At 43.5% G+C, this 19,753-nt stretch overlaps 1 protein-coding gene across 5 annotated transcripts in view; it reads right to left on the reverse strand.

The window, feature by feature from the left end:
• The window catches only part of robo2 (roundabout, axon guidance receptor, homolog 2 (Drosophila)), a 596,210-nt gene that overhangs the window by 60,928 nt on the left and 515,529 nt on the right, over positions 1-19,753 (reverse strand). For all 5 annotated transcript variants that reach the window (XM_059969002.1, XM_059969005.1, XM_059969004.1 and 2 more), the window contains exon 23: positions 8,118-8,378. In XM_059969002.1, the coding sequence (XP_059824985.1) occupies positions 8,118-8,378 (261 nt within the window). The remainder of the gene's footprint in view (positions 1-8,117; positions 8,379-19,753) is intronic.

Consider the following 19,753-nt stretch of genomic DNA (forward strand, 5'->3'; position numbering starts at 1 on the left):
CATACAGAAAGGGCTGGCAAAATCATGAAGGATCCCACCCACCCTGTTCATGGACTGTTAGTCACACTCCCACTCCCATCAGGGAGGAGGCTACGTAGCATCCACACCAGGACCACCAGACTCAGAAACAGTTACTTACCCAAGCAGTAAGACTGATCAACACCCCCACCCACTAATCCACCCCCCATACCCCCAAACACCACTACTTTATCACTTCCTGTCAGAGTCACTTTATGTACAGACATGCCTGTGTCTAGCGTCACTTTATGGACACACAATCAATCTATGTATACAAGCTATCTTATGTGTTTATATTTACTGTGCTTTTATTATTATTATTGTGTTCTTTATCTTATCGTGTTTTTTCTGCTGCATTGGACCAGAGTAACAATTATTTTGTTCTCCTTTACACTTGTGTACTGGAAATTCCATTAAACAAACTTGAATAGTTTTTTTTAATTCCTTTATGACAATACAAAGTAAGTTATTAACAGCCTCACTTCATGGACACAGGCTGCTGAGTAGCAACAACACTGGTTCTAGTCCATAGACATTGATATGGTTTTTAACTCAAAGCCACTAAAATTTTATCAGTGTGCAATGAGCAATCTAAAAACTACAGTGCACGAAATAAACTAATCACAGGTAGTGTAATGATGGGCAATCAAAATTAATGGCCTGCTTTAGTGAATTAACGCCCATGCTACTGCGATCTGTGCTTTTGATCTGCCACTTGTGGTCTCTGCCTGAGAACCTGAGCCACCGAATCACAGGGTCATAGAGCACTGCAGCTCAGAAGCTGGCAATTCAGCCAATCTAGTCCATGCCAAGCTGTTATTCTGCCTCGTCCCATCAAACTGCACCTGGACCGTAGCCCTCCATACACCTTCCATCCATGTACCTCTCCAAAAGTCTTTTAAATCAAAACCACATTACTAATTTTTAACTTAATTTTAATTTAGAAATATAGCAGAGTAACAGCTCTTCCTGCCCAACAAGTCTATGCTGCCCAATTACACCCGTGTGTTCAATTAATTTACTGACCTTTACTTCTGACCTGAGAATCAGAACGGGAGTACTGCGGGAGCCATTTTGATTTTTTCTTCTCATCAGGGTTAAGAGAGGGAGGACTGGGCAGGTGTGTGACATTGGGCAGTGAAGTGTGGAAAATTTAAAAGGAACACAACCTTATACAGCGGGCAGCAGAGTGAGCCGGGAGCAGAGTGAAGGCTTAAGGGCTTTGGCTCAATGGGTATAGGCGGAAACAGGCGAGGCAAGGTTGGTTTAGTTTTCAATTTTTCCTATTTTTTGAGGAAAGGGGGAATTATGAGTGTGAGGGCAGCTTGTTGTTCTCGGTGTTGGATGTGGGTGGTCCTGGAGTCTCCTAGCTTCCTGGACGTACATATCTGACCCAGGTGTGCCGAGCTGCAGCTCCTAAGGGACCATGTTAGGGAACTGGAGCTGCAGCTCAATGACCTTCGCCTGGTCAGGGAGAGTGAGGAGTTGATAGAGAGGAGTTACAGGCAGGTGGTCACACCGGGGCCACGGGAGGCAGACAGGTGGGTCACGGTCAGGAGGGGGAAGGGGAAGAGTCAGGTACTGGAGAGTACCCTAGTGGCTGTACCCCTTGACAATAAGTACTCCTGTTTGAGTACTGTTGGGGGAGGGGGGGAACAGCCTACCTGGGGGAAACGGCAGAGGTCATGTCTCCGGTACAGAGTCTGGCCCTGTAGCTCAGAAGGGTAGGGAAAGGAAGTAGAATAGGGGAAGGATAGTTAGGGGGTCAGATAGGCGATTCTGTGGATGGAGTCAGGAGACCCAGATGGTAGTTTGCCTCCCTGGTGCCAGGGTCCAGGATGTTTCTGATCACGTCCAAGATATCCTGACATGTATGTATGGAACCAAAAGAAGTGGGGGGGATCTTAAGTGGGGTTTTTTTTGCGTCTGTATTTACTAAGGAAACTGGCATGGAGTCAATGGTAATAAGGCAAACAAGTAGTGAGGTCATGGAACCTATACAGATTGAAGAGGAGGAGGGAGGGTGAGGAGCCAGTGGTCATGGTACATATAGGTACCAGTGACATAGGTAGGAAAAGGGAAGAGGTCCTAAAAGGAGAATATAGGGAGTTAGGAAGGCAGTTGAGAAGAAGGACTGCAAAGGTAGTAATCTCGGGATTACTGCCTGTGCAATGTGACAGTGAGAGTAGGAATGGAATGAGGTGGAGGATAAATGCGTGGCTGAGGGATTGGAGCAAGAGGCAGGGATTTAAGTTTCTGGATCTTTGGGACCTCTTTTGGGGTAGGTGTGACCTGTACAAAAAGGATGTGTTGCACGTGAATCCTAGGGAGACCAATATCCTGGAGGGGAGATTTGCTAAGGCTACTGGGGAGACTTTAAACTAGAATGGTTGGGGGGTGGGAATCAAATTGAATAGACTAGGAGTAAGGAGGTTAGCTCACAAATAGAGAAAGCTTGTAGACACTGTGTCAGGGAAGATAGGCAGGTGATCAAGAAGGGGAGTGCTCAGACTGAAGACGTAGGGGAGAAGGAAGAAAAAGAAGATAGTAAAGTTGTTTACGCCATTAGGGATAAACAGAGAGTAAGAGGTGGAGAATTTCTTAAATGTATCTATTTTAATGCTAGGAGCATTGTAAGAAAGGTAGATGAGCTCAGAGTATGGATTGATACCTGGAAATATGATGCTGTAGCTATTAGTGAAACATGGTTGCAAGAGGGGTGTGATTGGCAACTTATTATTCCTGGATTTCGTTGCTTCAGGTGTGATAGAATCGGAGGGGCATGTATTGCTTGCTTGTTAGAGAAAATATTACAGCAGTACTTTGGCAGGATAGATTAGAGGGCTCGGCTAGGGAGACTATTTGGGTGGAATTGAGGAATGGGAAAGATGTAGTAACACTAATAGGGGTGTATTATAGACCACCTAATGGGGAGTGAGAATTGGAGGAGCAACTCTGTAAGGAGATAGCAGATATTTGTAGTAAGCACAAGGTCGTGATTGTGGGAGATTTTAATTTTCCACACATAGACTGGGAAGTCCATTCTGTAAAAGGGCTGGATGGTTTGGAGGTTGTAAAATGTATGCAGGATAGCTTTTTGCAGCAATACATAGAGGTACCAACTAGAGAAGGGGCAGTGTGGGATCTCCTGTTAGGGAATGAGAGAGGTCAGGTGACGGAGGGATGTGTTGGGGAGCACTTCGGCTCCAGTGATCAAAATATCATTATATTATGAAGAAGGATAGGACTGGAACCAGGGTTGAGATTTTTGATTGGAGAAAGGCTAACTTTGAGGAGATGTGAAAGCATTTAGAAGGATTGGAACAATTTGTTCTATGGGAAGTATGTAATAGAGAAGGAATATGTAATAGGAGGTCATTTAAAGGTGAAATTTTGAGGGTACAGAATCTTTATGTTCCTGTTAGGTTGGAAGGTTAAAAGTTTGAGAGAACCATGGTTTTCAAGGGATATTGGAAACTTGGTTCGGAAAAAGAGAGAGATCTACAATAAATATAGGCAGCATGGAGTAAATGAGGTGCTTGAGGAATATACAGAATGTAAAAAGAATCTTAAGAAAGAAATTAGAAAAGCTATGTTATGAAGTTGCTTTGGCAAGTAAGGTGAAAATAAATCCAAAGGGTTTCTACAGTTATATTAATAGCAAAAGGATAGTGAGGGATAAAATTGGTCCCTTAGGGAATCAGAGCAGACAGCTATGTGTGGAGCCGAAAGAGATGGGGGAGATTTTGAACAATTTCCTTTCTTCGGTATTCACTAAGGAGAAGGATATTGAATTGTGTAAGGTAAGGGAAACAAGTAGGGTAGTTATGGAAACTATGATGATTAAAGAAGAGAAAGTACTGGCGCTTTCAAAGAATATAAAAGTGGATAAGTCTCTGGGTCCTGACAGGATCTTCCCTAGGACCTTGAGAGAAGTTGGTGTAGAGATAGCAGGGGCTCTGACAGAAATATTTCAAATGTCATTAGAAACGGGGATGGTACAGGAGGATTGGCGTATTGCTCATGTGTTTCCATTAATTAAAAAGGGTTCTAAGAGTAAACCTAGCAATTATTGGCTTGTAAGTTTGATGTCAGTGGTGGGTAAATTAATGGAAAGTATTCTTAGAGATGGTATATATAATTATCTGGATAGACAGGGTCTGATTAGGAAAAGTCAACATGGATTTATGCGTGGAAGGTCATGTTTGACAAACCTTATTGAATTTTTTGAAGAAGTTACGAGGAATGTTGACGAGGGTAAGGCAGTGGATGTAGTCTATATGGACTTCAGCAAAGCCTTTGACAAAGTTCCAAATGGAAGGATAGTTAAGAAGGTTCAGTCATTAGGTATTAATGCTGGAGTAATAAAATGGATTCAACGGTGGCTAGATGGGAGATGCCAGAGAGTAGTGGTGGATAATTGTTTATCGGGATGGAGGCCAGTGACTAGCGGGGTGCCGCAGGGATCTGTTTTGGGCCCAATGTTGTTTGTAATATACATAAATGATCTGGATGATGGGGTGGTAAATTGGATTAGTAAGTATGCCGATGATACTAAGGTAGGAGGTGTTGTGGATAATGAGGTGGATTTTCAAAGCTTACAGGGAGATTTATGCCGGTTAGAAGAGTGGGCTGAAAGATGGCAGATGGAATTTAATGCTGATAAGTGTGAGATGCTACATTTTGGTAGGACTAATCAAAATAGGACATACATGGTAAATGGTAGGGCATTGAGGAATGCAGTAGAACAGAGTGATCTAGGAATAATGGTGCATAGTTCCCTGAAGGTGGAATCTCACGTGGATAGGGCAGTAAAGAAAGCTTTTGGTATGCTGGCCTTTAAAAATCAGAGCATTGAGTATAGGAGTTGGAATATAATGTTAAAATTGTACAAGGCATTGGTGAGGCCAAATCTGGAGTATTGTAGACAGTTCTGGTCATTGAATTATAGGAAAATTGTCCAAAATAATAGAGTATAGATTAGATTTAGTAGAATGTTACCTGGGTTTCAGCACGTAAGTCACAGAGAAAGGTTGAACAAGTTAAGACTTTATTCTTTGGAGTGTAGAAGGTTGAGGGGGGACTTGATAGAGGTACTTAAAATTATGAGGGGATAGATAGAGTTGACATGGATAGGCTTTTTCCATTGAGAATAGGATTCAAACACGAGGACATGAGTTGAGAGTTAGCGGCCAAAAGTTTAGGGATAACACGAGGGGGAACTTCTTTACTCAGAGAGTGGTAGCAGTGTGGAACGAGCTTCCAGCAAAAGTGGTAGAGGCAGGTTCAATATTGTAATTTTAAAAAAAAATTGGATAGGTGTATGGACAGGAAAGGAATGATGGGTTATGAGCTGCGTGCAGGTCGGTGGGATTAGGTGAGAGTCAATATTCAGCACAGACTAGAAAGGGCCGAGCTGGCCTGTTTCTGTGCTGTAATTGCTATTTGGTTTTATGGTTATATATGTGCGGAATGTGATAAGAAACCAGAGCATCCAAAGGAAATCTATCCGGTAATGGGGAGAATGTACAAGTTCCTCACAAACAGCGGCAGGAAGTGAACCCAGGCCGCTGGCACTCCAATAACATCACGCTAAGTGCTGCACCCACCACTTCTGCTGGTAGCTCACTCCACACTTGCATGACCCTCAGAACGAGGAAGCTCACCCTTAGGTTCCCCTTAACTATTTCACCTTTCACCTTTACACTATGACTGCTAATTCTAATCTCACCCAACCTCAGCGGAAAAATCCTGCTTGCACTTAGCTCTCATAATTCTGTTACGTCTATCAAATCTCCCCTCCTTCTCCCTCACTCCAGAGAATAAAGTCCTAGCCCATTCAACCTTTCCTGCAACTCAGATCCTCAAACCTTGCCCATCTAGTCTGGGCCAACCTGCTCTTGTGCCTAGTCCCATTTACCTGCACCTGGATCATATCCCTCCAAACACCTCTCATCCATGTACCTACTCAAACTTCTCTTAAACGTTACAACTGAACCCTCCTCCTCCATTTCCACTGGCAGCTCTGAGTGAAAAAGTTCCCCTCCAATTCCCCATGACCTCTAGTTCTACTTTCACTCAAGCTCAGTGAAAAAAGCTTGCCTGCTTTCACTCTATCTCAAGTCAAGTCAAGTTTATTGTCATTTAACTACATACATGTCTATAACCATATAATGTATAAAGAAATGAGACAATGTTTCTCTGAACCAGGGCATAAAGCAGAGCTGTGCGCATAACACACATAACTTACGATAATTTTATGAAGGTACAGATGAACCACACATAAATAACAAACTGAAATTCATTAATATTAAATATTGTAAGATATGGAACAGATTAACTGGTGACACTTTGAATATGACGCAGTAGGGAGTTCAGAAGCCTAAAGGCTGGGGAAGAAACTGTTTCTCAATCTGACTGTTCTTCTTTCTATGCATCATAGTCTCCTGCTTGATGGTAGAAAATCAAAGACAATGTTGGATGTATGGATGGGATCCTTAATATACTAAGGGCCCTGCGTATGCAGCGCTCCTGATAAATGTCCTAGATGGATGGTAGGGAGACCCCAAGATCCTCCCAGCTGTTCTCAGTCCTTTGTAGGGAATTCTGGTCTGATGCTCGATTATTCTTATACCAGATGGAGATGCAACTTGCCAGGATGCTCTCAATGGTGTCTCTGTAAAAAGCAGTTAAGGTGGCTGGTGGGGGTGGAGCCTAGCTTGCCTCAATCTTCTCAGGAAGTGGAGGCACTGCTGTGCTTTCATGTTCAGGGAGGTGATATTTAGGGACCAGGTCAGGTCGTCATGATGTGAACTCCCAGGAACTTGGTGCATTTAACTCTCTCTATGGAGGAGAAAGTTTGTATCTTCCTGAAGCCCACAATGATTTCATTTGTCTCCTCCACATTCAGGCTTAGTTTGTTCTTCTCACACCAATCCACCAGCTGCTCCACTTCCTCTCTATAACTCTGCGTCATCATCATTCTCGACGAGGCCAACCACTGTTGTGTCATCTGGAAACTTGATGACACTGCTTTGAGCTGGATCCTGTGACACAGTCACGTGTCAGCAGTGTGAATAGCAGCAGGCTGAGCACACAGCCTTGGGCAGCGCCAGTGCTCAGCATAGTGGGACAAGAGACGTTGCTGCCCACACGGACTGGCTGTGGCCTTACTGGTAAGAAGTCCAGTATGCAATTGCAGAGGGAGGTGTTGAGACCCACTATGATGGTGTTGAATACTGAACTGAAGCCTATAAACAGCAGTCTGGCAATGAGACCCCATTTTCCAGGTGGATCAGGACAGAGTGGAGAGCAGAGGCTATTGCATCATTAGTGGATCGATTTGAGTGATAAGTAAACTGGAAAGTGCTCAGGGGCCAGAAGTTCTCATAATCTGGTCTTCTGCCTTGGTCCTCCATTCCCTTCCCATCCATGTACCTAATCAGACTTCCCTTAAACATAATAATTTAACCTACAATACCTCTACTGTCCGTCACGACACCGCCATTTACGGCAGCAATGAAGATCCTCCATCTCTGGTGGTGTTCTGGGCTTCCTGCAACATGTCAGTAGTTCATTTTTCACTACTGTCAGTCATGCAAGTTCTGGGTGGAGATTCAGGAATACCACCGCACTCAGATGTAGAACGATTGTTTTTGCTGTTTCCGTAACAACTGTCAGGGTTGTAAGCTCTGAGTGCAACCCCTGAACCTGGAGGACCAGTGGACCAGTTTTAGTCTGTCCTCTACCATTTGACCTGTTCGGCATGGGTCACCCTACCAAGACCCAAAGCATGAAGCACTAACTCCCGCCAGCATAGCTCTCCAGGTCATTGAGGCATGCAGGTCTCCGAACCACAACAAGGTTGTGGTCCTCTTGGAGAACACACAATATAACCTCTCTTAATTGTGATAATGGAACCCGTATACCTCTGTAAGGTCACTGCTCATTTCTCTGTGCTCCAGGGAATAAAGTCCCAACCTATTCAACCTTTCCCTATAACTCAGGCCCTCAAGTCCCAGCAACATCCTTTACTAAGTAACTGCTCGTGAATGTTCAAAGCGAGGCCCTGAACTCAGAATGGAGTACCCCATGCTTACCAGGCTTGTCTTGAGATGTCAAAGTGATAAGCCCGGCTAATCTCGTCCAGGTGGGCTTGGAGCATGGGTTGCAGCTCTTCACGAGGAGATGGGGTGAGTGTGGCAGTGCTTTGCTGCCCGAAGGATATGGCAGGTGAGGAAGCCACACCTCGGATGGGGGGTGTAGGAACCCGGTCCTCCTCCTCTTCCAGCTCATCTTCCATGCCTTGGTGCAGGTAGGACTTCACAGGTGGAGGCGGGCACCAGCCATCACTGTCATAGCTACAATCCATGAGGGGGAGGAGCACAAAGAAAAGGTAGAATTAGTAATTTTCTTGTACAACTAGTTATAGTGTTTGCAGACACATGAAATACTTAAATTTCACAGCCAGCTAGCTATTTCCCTTCAACCATTAGGTTCCTGAAACAACCTGTACAAGATTCATTCTACCCTTGCAATGGAACAATGCATATCACCTCTTGCACCATGAGGGACGTCTCTGATTGTGATTGCTTGATTTTCCATAGTTTTTTAAACTCTTTTTATTGTCGAATATAATTAATAATCTGTGTGTTGTCTATACCTACATTTAATGGCCAGTTTATCAGGTACACCTGTACACCTGCCTGTTAATGCAAGTATCTAATCAGCCAATCACGTGACAGCAATTTAAGGCATAAAAGCATGCAGACGTGGTCAAGAAGTTCAGTTGTTGTTCAGGCCAAACATCAGAATGGGGAAGAAATGTGATATCAGTGACTGTAAATGTGGAATGATGGTTGGTACCAAATGGGGTGGTTTGAATATCTCAGAAACTGCTGACATCCTGGGATTTTCACACACAACTGTCTCCAGAGTTTACAGGGAAAGGTGTGAAAAAACAAAAAAAATCCAGTGAGAGGCAGATCTGTGGGTAAAAATGCCTTGTTAACATGAGAGGATAGAGAATGGCTAGACTATTTCAAACTGACAGGAAGGTGACAGTAACTCAAATAGCCACTTGGTACAATAGTGTTGTGCAGAAGAGCAGCTCTGTAGGCACAACACGTTAAACCTTGAACTGGATGGGCTACAGTAGCACAAGACTATGAATATGCACTCAGTGGTCACTTAATTAGGTTCAGGAGGCTCCAGATAAAAAAGAGACCCTGGAGTGTATGTGACTGATGCTAATGCAAGCAAGTTCTTCTCTGTCGTGAGAAAATCTGCCGATGCTGGGAATCCAAAGCAACACACGCAAATGCTGGAGGAACTCAAAGTTCAAAGTAAAATTTATTGTCAGAGTACATAGAAGTTACCACACGAGATTCTTTATCTAAGGGCACACTTAGGAAATCTATAGAACAGGAACTGTGAACAGGATCGGTAAATTGTAAACATCAGGAACTGTAAACTGTAAAAAGAACATGCAAATGCAGATGATAAAGAAATATCAATAAATAATGAGTATGAAATAACAGGATAAACGAGTCCTTAAATGGGGGATTATCCCCTTTTGTTCAAGAGCCTGATGGTTGAGGGGTAGTAACTGATTTTGAACCTGGTGGTGTGGGTCCTGAGGCACCTGTACCTTCTACCTGATGGCAGCAGTGAGAAGACAGCATGGCCTGGGTGGTGAGGATCTTTGATGATGTATGCTGCTTTTCTACGGCAACATTTCATGTAGATGTGTTCAATGGTTGGGAGGGCTTTACCTGGGCTGAATCCACAACATTTTGTAGTATTTTCTGCTCAAAGGCATTGGTGTTCCCATACTAGGCTGCAATACAACCAGTCAGCACACTTCTCACCACACACCTACATAAGTTTGCCAAGGATTTTGATGACATGCCAAACCTCCACAGAATCCTGAGGAAGTAGAGGAGCCATCGTGCTTTCTTCACAATTATATTTATATGATGGGTCCAGGACAGGTCTTCTCAGATAGTGACACCCTGGAATTTAAAGTTACTGACCCTCTCTGCCTCTGATCTTCTAATGATTACTGGCTCATGGAGCTTTCTCCTGAAGTCTACTATCAGTTCCTTGGTCTTATTGACATTGAGTAAGAGGTTGTTGTCATTACACTCCTTAGCTAAGCTTTCAATCTTCCTCCTGTAATAAGGTCCTACTGGCCTAATGAGCCCACACTGCCCAATTACACCCATGTGAACCACATCGGTTGTTTGTCCATCTTTGTTTGGGCATAGATTTTCATAAATCCTCTTATACTTTTCATTTTTTCTGTAAATGCCTGCATGAAGATGAATCTCAGGGATATATATGGTGACATATATGTACTTTGATAATAAATTTATTTTGCATTTCACTTTGAGCCCATACGTCTTTGCAATATGGGAGGAAACCCACACTAACTCTGCCATGGATGGTCCCAAACCCAGCTGTGAAAGGAGAAGGGTTGAGCAGGGGTTTAGCAACACTATCCCATAAAAACCTACAGCAACAGAAACACCAGCAGGAGCTCATCCCCGGGAGAAATGTTCCTTCCAAGGTGCGTATGTGGGCACACACACACATCTTTTGCTACTGGCGCACAAAGGAATTTAAACTGCGCACAAGAGGTCGTCACCCTCTACTTCGTTGACATGTTAAGTATACTTCATGATCGGTTGCAATTTCTGATGCGGACTGTGTTGACAACATGGAGTTTGCGGTCATTTGACTGCAGATTTTAGAACGGGCATATTCATACTGTTTTTTATTGAAGAAATTATTGATTCACAATATCGAATTCCAAACAAGCAAATGGCGTGAAGTGCAAAAGAACTGCTAATTTGTTTAAGGTTGAAAGGCTTAATGAAACAGTAGAAACTGCTACACCGAAAGCTCAAGAGGTCAAGGATGTGCAAAATGTTTATGTACAATACAGAAAATGGTGTTACCTGCGCATATTATCAAAATGCAAATGAGGCTAGAGAATTTGCAAGCAGGAAGAAGTGGAGTGATATTTGGAAACTCGACGTTTAAAAGAGTCATTTAGCAAGCAAATCATATATGGGCAGTGTGCAAAAGGTCCAGCGGGAAAATCCTTCAATACCTACTGCAGGCCTGCTTTGTATGCTTTATGGGAGTGCAGATGGATGAGAGTGAAAATGGTCAAATGCGGAGGAGACAAAGTTCTTATTGACACTGTTTTGACTACCTCCATATATTATTCAGTGTACACATGCTGTCACTTGGCAAGAAGTTGCACAGCACAAGAATTACAAACTAAAGAGAACAGTTTCTGGGAAAGGAAGGATCTTTGCTTAGCAGATGTATGAACTTGTGTGGTGAAAGTGAAAGGCACAGGACAGATCAACTTTCTATTGGCCCAGGACAGGGGACTCTGGCGAGCGGGTGCCGGCAGTCGTTGCCTCAGCAGGGGGTGATGGACTGAAGAAGATGAACCTCTATGCCACGGTGTCATCATTGACTTGGCCTGGTACCTGGAGCAACAAGCATCTGCGGAAGGAACTCAGCAGGTGGAGCAGCATCTGTGCAGGTAAAGGAACAGAGTGTTTCGGATCAACACACTGCGTCCAGACAAGCTTCTCGCTCTGTCTTTCAGACATTTGTTATTTTTCTGAGACTTATATTTATACTCTGCCTCAAACACAGTGAACATCCTGAGGCAAATCACTGGAGGCACACCCACCAGCACATAGCTAGTGGAAAACAAACCATTCAAAGTAGGATTACAGTGTGTTTTAACGGAAGAGAATGAGGGAATGGGGATTAGTAATAAAATTCTCATAATTTAAACTGTAGACACCCTTATTTAACAGCCTATAATCTGCAAACACATACTAGACACAAAGTGAAGACAGGGCGCAGTTAGATACAGAGTGAAGCTCTCTCTACACTGTCCCATCACACACTCCCAGGGCAGGGACAGTTAGATACAGAGTGAAGCTCCCTCTACACTGTCCCATCACACACTCCCAGGGCAGGGACAGTTAGATACAGAGTGAAGCTCCCTCTACACTGTCCCATCACACACTCCCAGGGCAGGGACCGTCCGATACAGAGTGAAGCTCCCTCTACACTCTCCCATCACACAGTCCCAGGGCAGGGACAGTTAGATACAGAGTGAAGCTCCCTCTACACTCTCCCATCACACACTCCCAGGGCAGGGACAGTTAGATACAGAGTGAAGCTCCCTCTACACTGTCCCATCACACACTCCCAGGGCAGGGACAGTTAGATACAGAGTGAAGCTCCCTCTACACTGTCCCATCACACACCCCCAGGGCAGGGACAGTCAGATACAGAGTGAATCTCCCTCTGCACTGTCCCATCACACACTCCCAGGACAGGGACAGTCAGATACAGAGTGAAGCTCCCTCTACACTCTCCCATCACACACTCCCAGGGCAGGGACAGTTAGATACAGAGTGAAGCTCCCTCTACACTCTTCCATCACACACTCCCAGGACAGGGACAGTTAGATACAGAGTGAAGCTCCCTCTACACTGTCCCATCACAGACTCCCAGGGCAGGGACAGTCAGATACAGAGTGAAGATCCCTCTACACTGTCCCATCACACACTCCCAGGACAGGGACAGTCCGATACAGAGTGAAGCTCCCTCTACACTGTCCCATCACACACTCCCAGGGCAGGGACAGTTAGACACAGAGTGAAGCTCCCTCTACACTGTTCCATCAAACACTCCCTAGCTGCATTTCAGTCCCACCCTGTTTATATATGGTCATCCAGTAAGGAAGGAGGCAAGGAGGGATGAGGATGTCCTAGTCAACTTGCTCCTGGGGCTGGCGAAATCCGCCATCCGTGGGTCTTGGAAACGGGTGGCAGGAGGATCTCCCCGGGCAGACTGCCTGGCAATGTTTAAGGGGTATGTTCGTGCCCGGGTAACTATTGAAAAGGAACACGCGCAGTCCACAGCGGCCTTGGAGGAGTTTCGTGACCGTTGGGCTCCGCGGGGTGTAAATGCCATCGTGGATAGGGATGGCAACATTCTGGTGTAATGTCTATTGTCTATTTGTAGTGCAGTAATTGTGTTTGCCACTGTTTTGTATATATTGTATAGCACCGATATTTGTAATAAAGGATTTTGTAATAAAAAAAAGGACAGAGACAGTTAGATACAGAGTGAAGCTCCCTCTACACTGTCCCATCACACATTCCCAGGACATGTTAGACATGGTCCCATCAATTTCTCAGAACCGATAGGTTAACTTCAGTCCTTTGTCCACAAATGCTGTGGAACAGATTTATTTTATTTTAAGTTTGTGTGTGTACTGTTTTTAAATACTCCCTCTCCTTGCAAAAGTGGGAGTTTAGGCCATAAGTAACTGGGTTGAATGTAAAGTAAACATTCCTCATAAATGCTGATGCTAAAATTCATCAGACAATTGATTGACCATTCTGTAAGTAGATTAATGTCTGCTTGCATTTTCTATTGCTAATTTAGTTTTCTAGCATTTGCAGTGATTTAGCCCTCGGGGCCCTGTGCAATATTCTCAATGGCAGTAATTAAAATTTACAAGATGATAGAATCCTAATTTACTAAACTGTGTGTGAAGTTGAGATGATACTGCAGAATGAAGAATAATTACATCATTACCAGAATGCGTCAGACACTGACCTCTCTCCACTCCTCCCGAATATTAAATGGTGTTTTGGTGGTGACCCCTCTCTGCACTTTACTAGCAGGGTTAAATACAATTTCACTTTGGATAATTGATTCATTTGGAAAAGTGTGTCAAATCATTCTCAGTGTTGTTATTCAATCATCAAAGTACCCTCTTCTCACTCAGACCGAGTGACAGTGTTGAGGCTGGCGTGCTAATCTTTTAACATTTCGCTTTGATAGTCAATGGTCCCAATGAACTGTGTGGTGCAGGAGTAGGCCATTCAGCCCACTGTCCTTGTCCTATTCCTTTGAAAGAGGTGGATTTTTTCCTCTAAGAGTGGAGGGGAATGGGCAGGGGTGTGAAGCTCTGATCAGATAAACTTTGATGTTTCTTATCCTCAGTGTGATAATGTGTAGGAGACCATGTACCATTCGTACATGGGATGTACCAGGCTACAACACCAATTCGCTATCTGAGAGGGATCCTTCTTGCCATCAGGCTGCATTATAGCCCAGTTAGCAGGGGGGCAGGGAACGAGAAATAGATTAGTTACGATAAGACCATCAGATATAGGAGCAGAATTAGGCCATTTGGCCCATCGAGTCTGCTCCGGCATTTCATCATGGCTGATCCAAATTTCCTCTCAGCCCCAATCTCCTGCCCTCTCCCTGTATCCCTTCACGCCCTGACCAATCAAGAACCTATCAAACTCTGCCTTAAATATACAGAAAGAACTGGCCTCCACAGCTGCCTGTGACAAAGAATTCCACAGACTGAACACCCTCTGGCAAAAGACATTCTTCCTCATCTTTGTTGATGCCCCCCTATTCAGAGGCTGTGTCCTCTGGTCTTATACTCTCCTGCCATATGAAACATCCTCTCCACATCCACTCTGTCAAGGCCTTTCAGCATTCAAAAGGTTAAAACAAGGTTGTCCCTTTATTCTTCTCAATTTCAGTGAATACAGGCCCTGAGCCATTATATGCCCTTCATATGATAAGCCATTCAATCCTGGAATCATTTTCATGAACCTCCTTTGAACTCTCTCCAGTTTCAGCACATCCTTTCTAAGATAAAGGGCTCAAACCTGCTCACAATACTCCAAGTGAGGCTTTACCAGTACTTCATAAAGTCTCAAAATTACATCCTTGCTTTTATATTCTACTTGTCTTGAAATGAATGCTAACATTACAGCTGCTTTCCTCACCACAGATTCAACCTGCAAATTAACCTTTAGGGAATCCTGCACAAGCACTCCCAATTCCCTTTGCACCTCAGTGTTTTTTGTATTTACTCTCCATTTAGAAAATAGTCAACCCTTTCATTTCTTCTACCAAACTGCATGACCATACACTTTCTAACACAGTATTCCATCTGCTATTTCTTTGCCCATTCTCCTAATGTGTCTAAGTCCTTCTGTAGCCTCTCTACTTCCTCAAAACTGCCTGCCCTCTGCCTCTCTTCATATCATCTGCAAACTTTACAACAGAACCATCAATTCTATTAGCCAAATAATTGACATATGACACAAAAGCAATCGATCCCAACACAGACCCCTGTGGAACACCACTAGTTACTAGCAGCCAACCAGAAAAGTCTCCTTTTATTCCTACTCTTTGCCTCCTGCCAATCTGCAACTGCTTTATCCTTGCTAGGTTCTTTCCTGTAATGCCATTGGCTCATGGCTTGTTAAGCAGCCTCATGTGGCACCTTGTCAAAGGCCTACTGAAAATCCAAATACACAACAAGAATCGATTCTCCTTTGTCTATCCTGGGCTTATTATTTCTTCAAGGAATTCCAACAGATTTGACAGGCAAGATTTTCCCTTGAGAAAACCATGCTGACCATGGCCAATTTTATCATGTGCCTCCAAGTACCCTGAGACCTCATCCCTCATAATCAACTCCAACATCCTTAATAATTGCCATCTCAGTTAATGGAGGAATGGCAGTGCTCAGATAATATAAAAGAAACAGAGAGGGACAGAGAGTTTAGTGGGTCCGGCGGCTGATATAAAACCATAAGACATAGGAGCAGAATTTGGCCATTCATCCAATCGAGTCTGCTCCACCATTACATCATATCTGCTCCCAGATCCCACTCAACCCTAAACACCTACCTTCTCACCATATCCTTTGATGCCCTGACTGATCAGAAAAAGATCAACTTCTGCCTTAAATATACGAATGGACTTGACCTCTACCACAACCTGTGGCAGAGCATTCCATGGATTTACTATTTTCAGGCTTAAAAAAAATTCCTCCTTGCCAATGTTCTAAAGGTTTTCCCCTCAATTCTGAAATGAGTTCTTCAGTTCTGGATACCCCCACCATAGGAAATATCCTCTCCACATCCACCCTATATAGTCCTTTCAAAATTTGATAGGCTTCAATGAGATCCCCCTGCATTCTAAATTCCAGTGAGTACAGGAATTTGCCTCTTTGCCCAAAGCTGCCAAACGCTCCTCATATGTTAGCCCCTTCATTCCTGGAATCATCCTCTGGAGTCTCTCCAATGACAACATGTCCTATCTGAGATATGGGGCCTAAAACTTTTGACAACACTCCCAGAGCGGCCTGACTAGTGTCTCATAAAGGCTCACCATTATCTCCTGGCTTTTATTTTTGATTCCCCAGAAATAAATGCCAACACTGCATTTGCCTTCTTTACCACAGACTTATCCTGTAAATTAACCTTCTGGGAGTCTTACCTGAAGACTTCTAAGTCCCCCTGCACCACTGATGTTTGAATTTCCTCCCCGTTTAGCTAATAGTCTGCACTATTGTTTCTTTTACTAAAATGCATTATCATACATTTCCCAACACTCTATTCCATCTGCCACTTTTTTGCCCATTCTTCCAATTTGTCTAAGTCCTGCTGCAATCACATTGTTTCCACAGCACTACCTACCCCTCTGCCTATCTTCATACCATCCACAAGCTTTGCCACAAAGCCCTCAATTCCATTATCTAAACTGACAAACAATGTGAAAAGTAGTGGTCCCTATACTGACCCCAGAGGAACACCACTAGTCACTGGCAGCCAATCAGAAAAGACCCCCTTTATTCCCACTTGCTGCCTCCTGCCTGTCAGTCATTCCACTATGCATGTCAAAATCTTTCCTGTAACACCATTGGATTTTATCTTGTTAAGCAGCCTCATGTGTGGCACCATATTAAATGACTTCTGAAAATCCAAGTAAATGACATCCACTTTCTATCCTTTGTCCACCTTGCTTATTACTTCCTTAAAGAACTCTAATGGATTTGTCAGGCAAGATTTCCCTTTGTAGAAACCATGCTTAATTTGACTTCTTTTATCGTTAGTCTCTGAGTACCTCGAAACCTCATCCTTAATAATAGACTCCAACACTTTCCCAACCACTGAAGTTAGGCTAACTGGACTATAATTTCCCTTCTTTTGCCATCCTCCCTTCTTGAAGAGTGGAATGATATTAGCTCAAACACTGTCTGCAAATTTGCTGACGATACAACCATTGTTGGTAGAATCTCAGGTGGTGACGAGAGGGCATACAGGAGTGAGATATGCCAACTGGTGGAGTGGTGCCACAGCAACAACCTGGCACTCAATGCCAGTAAGACAAAAGAGCTGATTGTGGATCTCAGGAAGGGTAAGACGAAGCCTACAAAGTACCCAGGAGATCTTTATGGAGCGGTGCCTCAGAAAGACAGCGTCCATTATTAAAGACCTCCAGCACCCAGGGTATGCACTTTTCTCACTGTTACTATCAGGTAGGAGATACAGAAGCCTGAAGGCACACACTCAGCGATTCAGGAACAGCTTCTTCCCCTCTGCCATCCGATTCCTAAATGGACATTGAAGCTTTGGACACAACCTCACTTTTTTAATACAGGCTTTTCGAAAGTTTGCTTTTCACCACTTCGCTTTTACAAAAGATCCACATTAGTACCTGTTTTCACAAACTGAAAGAAATCCGGAGGATTTTCGCTTTTACGAAAAAAGGCGAAAAGCGAAAATAGCATTCAGCGTTTGTTTTGCAGCGAGCCGTTATAGAGATAGCGCACACCCCGGGCAGCGAGAGTGGCGCCACCAAGCGCCTTCCCCAGGAACTACACTCAGCATCAAACCACCATAGCTTGGAATTGTGTCTGTGAGCATCTCTGATTTATCCCGATTTCTTTTGTGCATCCATCAGCAAGATGAGTCCTAAGGTATCAGAAAAGTCTAAGAGATCTCGTACGGGTGTTACGCTTAGCGTAAAACTAGACGTAATTAAGCATTTCGATCATGGTTTCTACCTTATATAAGCTGTGTATTTTTCATATCATTCCTGCTTTTACTATATGCTAGTTATTTTAGGTTTTATGCGTTATTTGGTTTGATTTGGTAGGTTATTTTTTGAGTCTGGGAACACTCAAAAAATTTTCTCTTATAAATGAATGGTAATTGCTTCTTCACTTTACGCCGTTTCGGCTTACGAAAGATTTCATAGGAATGCTGTACTTTCGGATAGCAAAGGAATCCTGTATACAGTTTTCCTGTTTTTTGCAGATTTTTTAAATAATCTATTCAATATACGTAATTGATTTACTTGTTTATTTATTGTGTTTTATTTATTATTATGATTATTATTTTCTCTGCTAGACTACATATTGCATTGAACTGCTGCTGCTATGTTAACAAATTTCGCATCACATGCTGGTGATAATAAACCTGATTCTGATTCTTCCAGACCTCTGGACCCATGTCAGAATCAAATGATTCTTGAAAGATCATGAACAATGCATCCGTTAACTCTTCAGCAACCTCTCTCAGGACTCTGGGATGTTGTTCATCTGGCCCAGGTGACCAATCCACTTTAAGACCTTTCTGTTTACTTGGCACTTTTCCCTTTTTAATAACAATGGCACTCACTCCTGCTCCCTGACACTCACGGACCTCTGGCACACTGCTAGTGTCTTCCACAGTGAAGACTGATTGAAAGTTCCCATTAAATTGTGGCCATCACTGAGACGTGGCTAAAGGATGCATGTCTCTGGGAGCTGAACGTCCAAGGATACACAGTGTATCGGAATGATAGGCAGGTAGGTAGAGGGGGTGGTGTGGATTTAATGGTAAGAAATTATATTAAATCATTAGAAAGAGGCGACATAGGATCAGAAGGTACAGAATCTTTATGGGTTGAGCTAAGAAATCGCAGGGGTAAAAGGACCCTGATGGCAGTTATTTACAGGCCTCCAAACAGCTACAGTGATGTGGACTACAAGTTACAACATGAAATAGAAAAGGCTTGCCAGAAGGGCAGTGTTATGATAATTGTGGGGGATTTTAACATGCGAATGGATTGGGAAAATCAGGTCGGCCCTGGATCTCAAGAGAGAGAATTTGTAGAATGTCTATGTGATGGCTTTTTAGAACAGCTTGTTGTTGAGCCCACTAGGGGATCGGCTGTACTGGTTTGGGTATTGTGTAATGAACCAGAGGTGATAAGAGAGATGGAAGTGAAGGAACCCTTACAAGGCAGTGATCACAACATGATTGAGTTCACCGTGAAATTTGAGAAAGAGAGGCTGAAATCTGATGTGTCGGTATTTCAGTGGGGTAAAGGAAATTACAGTGACATGAGAGAGGAACTGGCCAAGGTTGACTGGAAAGGGACATTAGTGGGAAGGACAGCAGAGCAGCAATGGCTGGAGTTTATGCGAGAAGTGAGGAAGGTGCAAGACAAGTATATTCCAAAGAAGAAATTTTTGCATGGAAAAAGGTTGCAACCGTGGCTGACAAGAGAAGTCAAAGCCAAAGTAAAAGCAAAGCAGAGGGCATATAAGGAAGCAAAAATTAGTGGAAGACAGAGGATTGGGAAGCTTTTAAAAGCTTACAAAAAGAAACTAAGAAAGTCATTAAGAGGGAAAAGATGAACTATGAAAGGAAGCTAGTAAATAATATCAAAGAGGATACTAAAAGCTTTTTCAAGTATATAAAGAGTAAAAGACAGGTGACAGTAGATATAGGACTGATAGAAAATGATGCTAGAGAAATTGTAATGGGAGATAAGGAGATAGTGGAGGAACTGAACGAGTATTTTGCATCAGTCT

Source organism: Hypanus sabinus, chromosome 4 (assembly GCF_030144855.1).
Source record: "Hypanus sabinus isolate sHypSab1 chromosome 4, sHypSab1.hap1, whole genome shotgun sequence".
Classification (NCBI taxonomy): domain Eukaryota; kingdom Metazoa; phylum Chordata; class Chondrichthyes; order Myliobatiformes; family Dasyatidae; genus Hypanus; species Hypanus sabinus.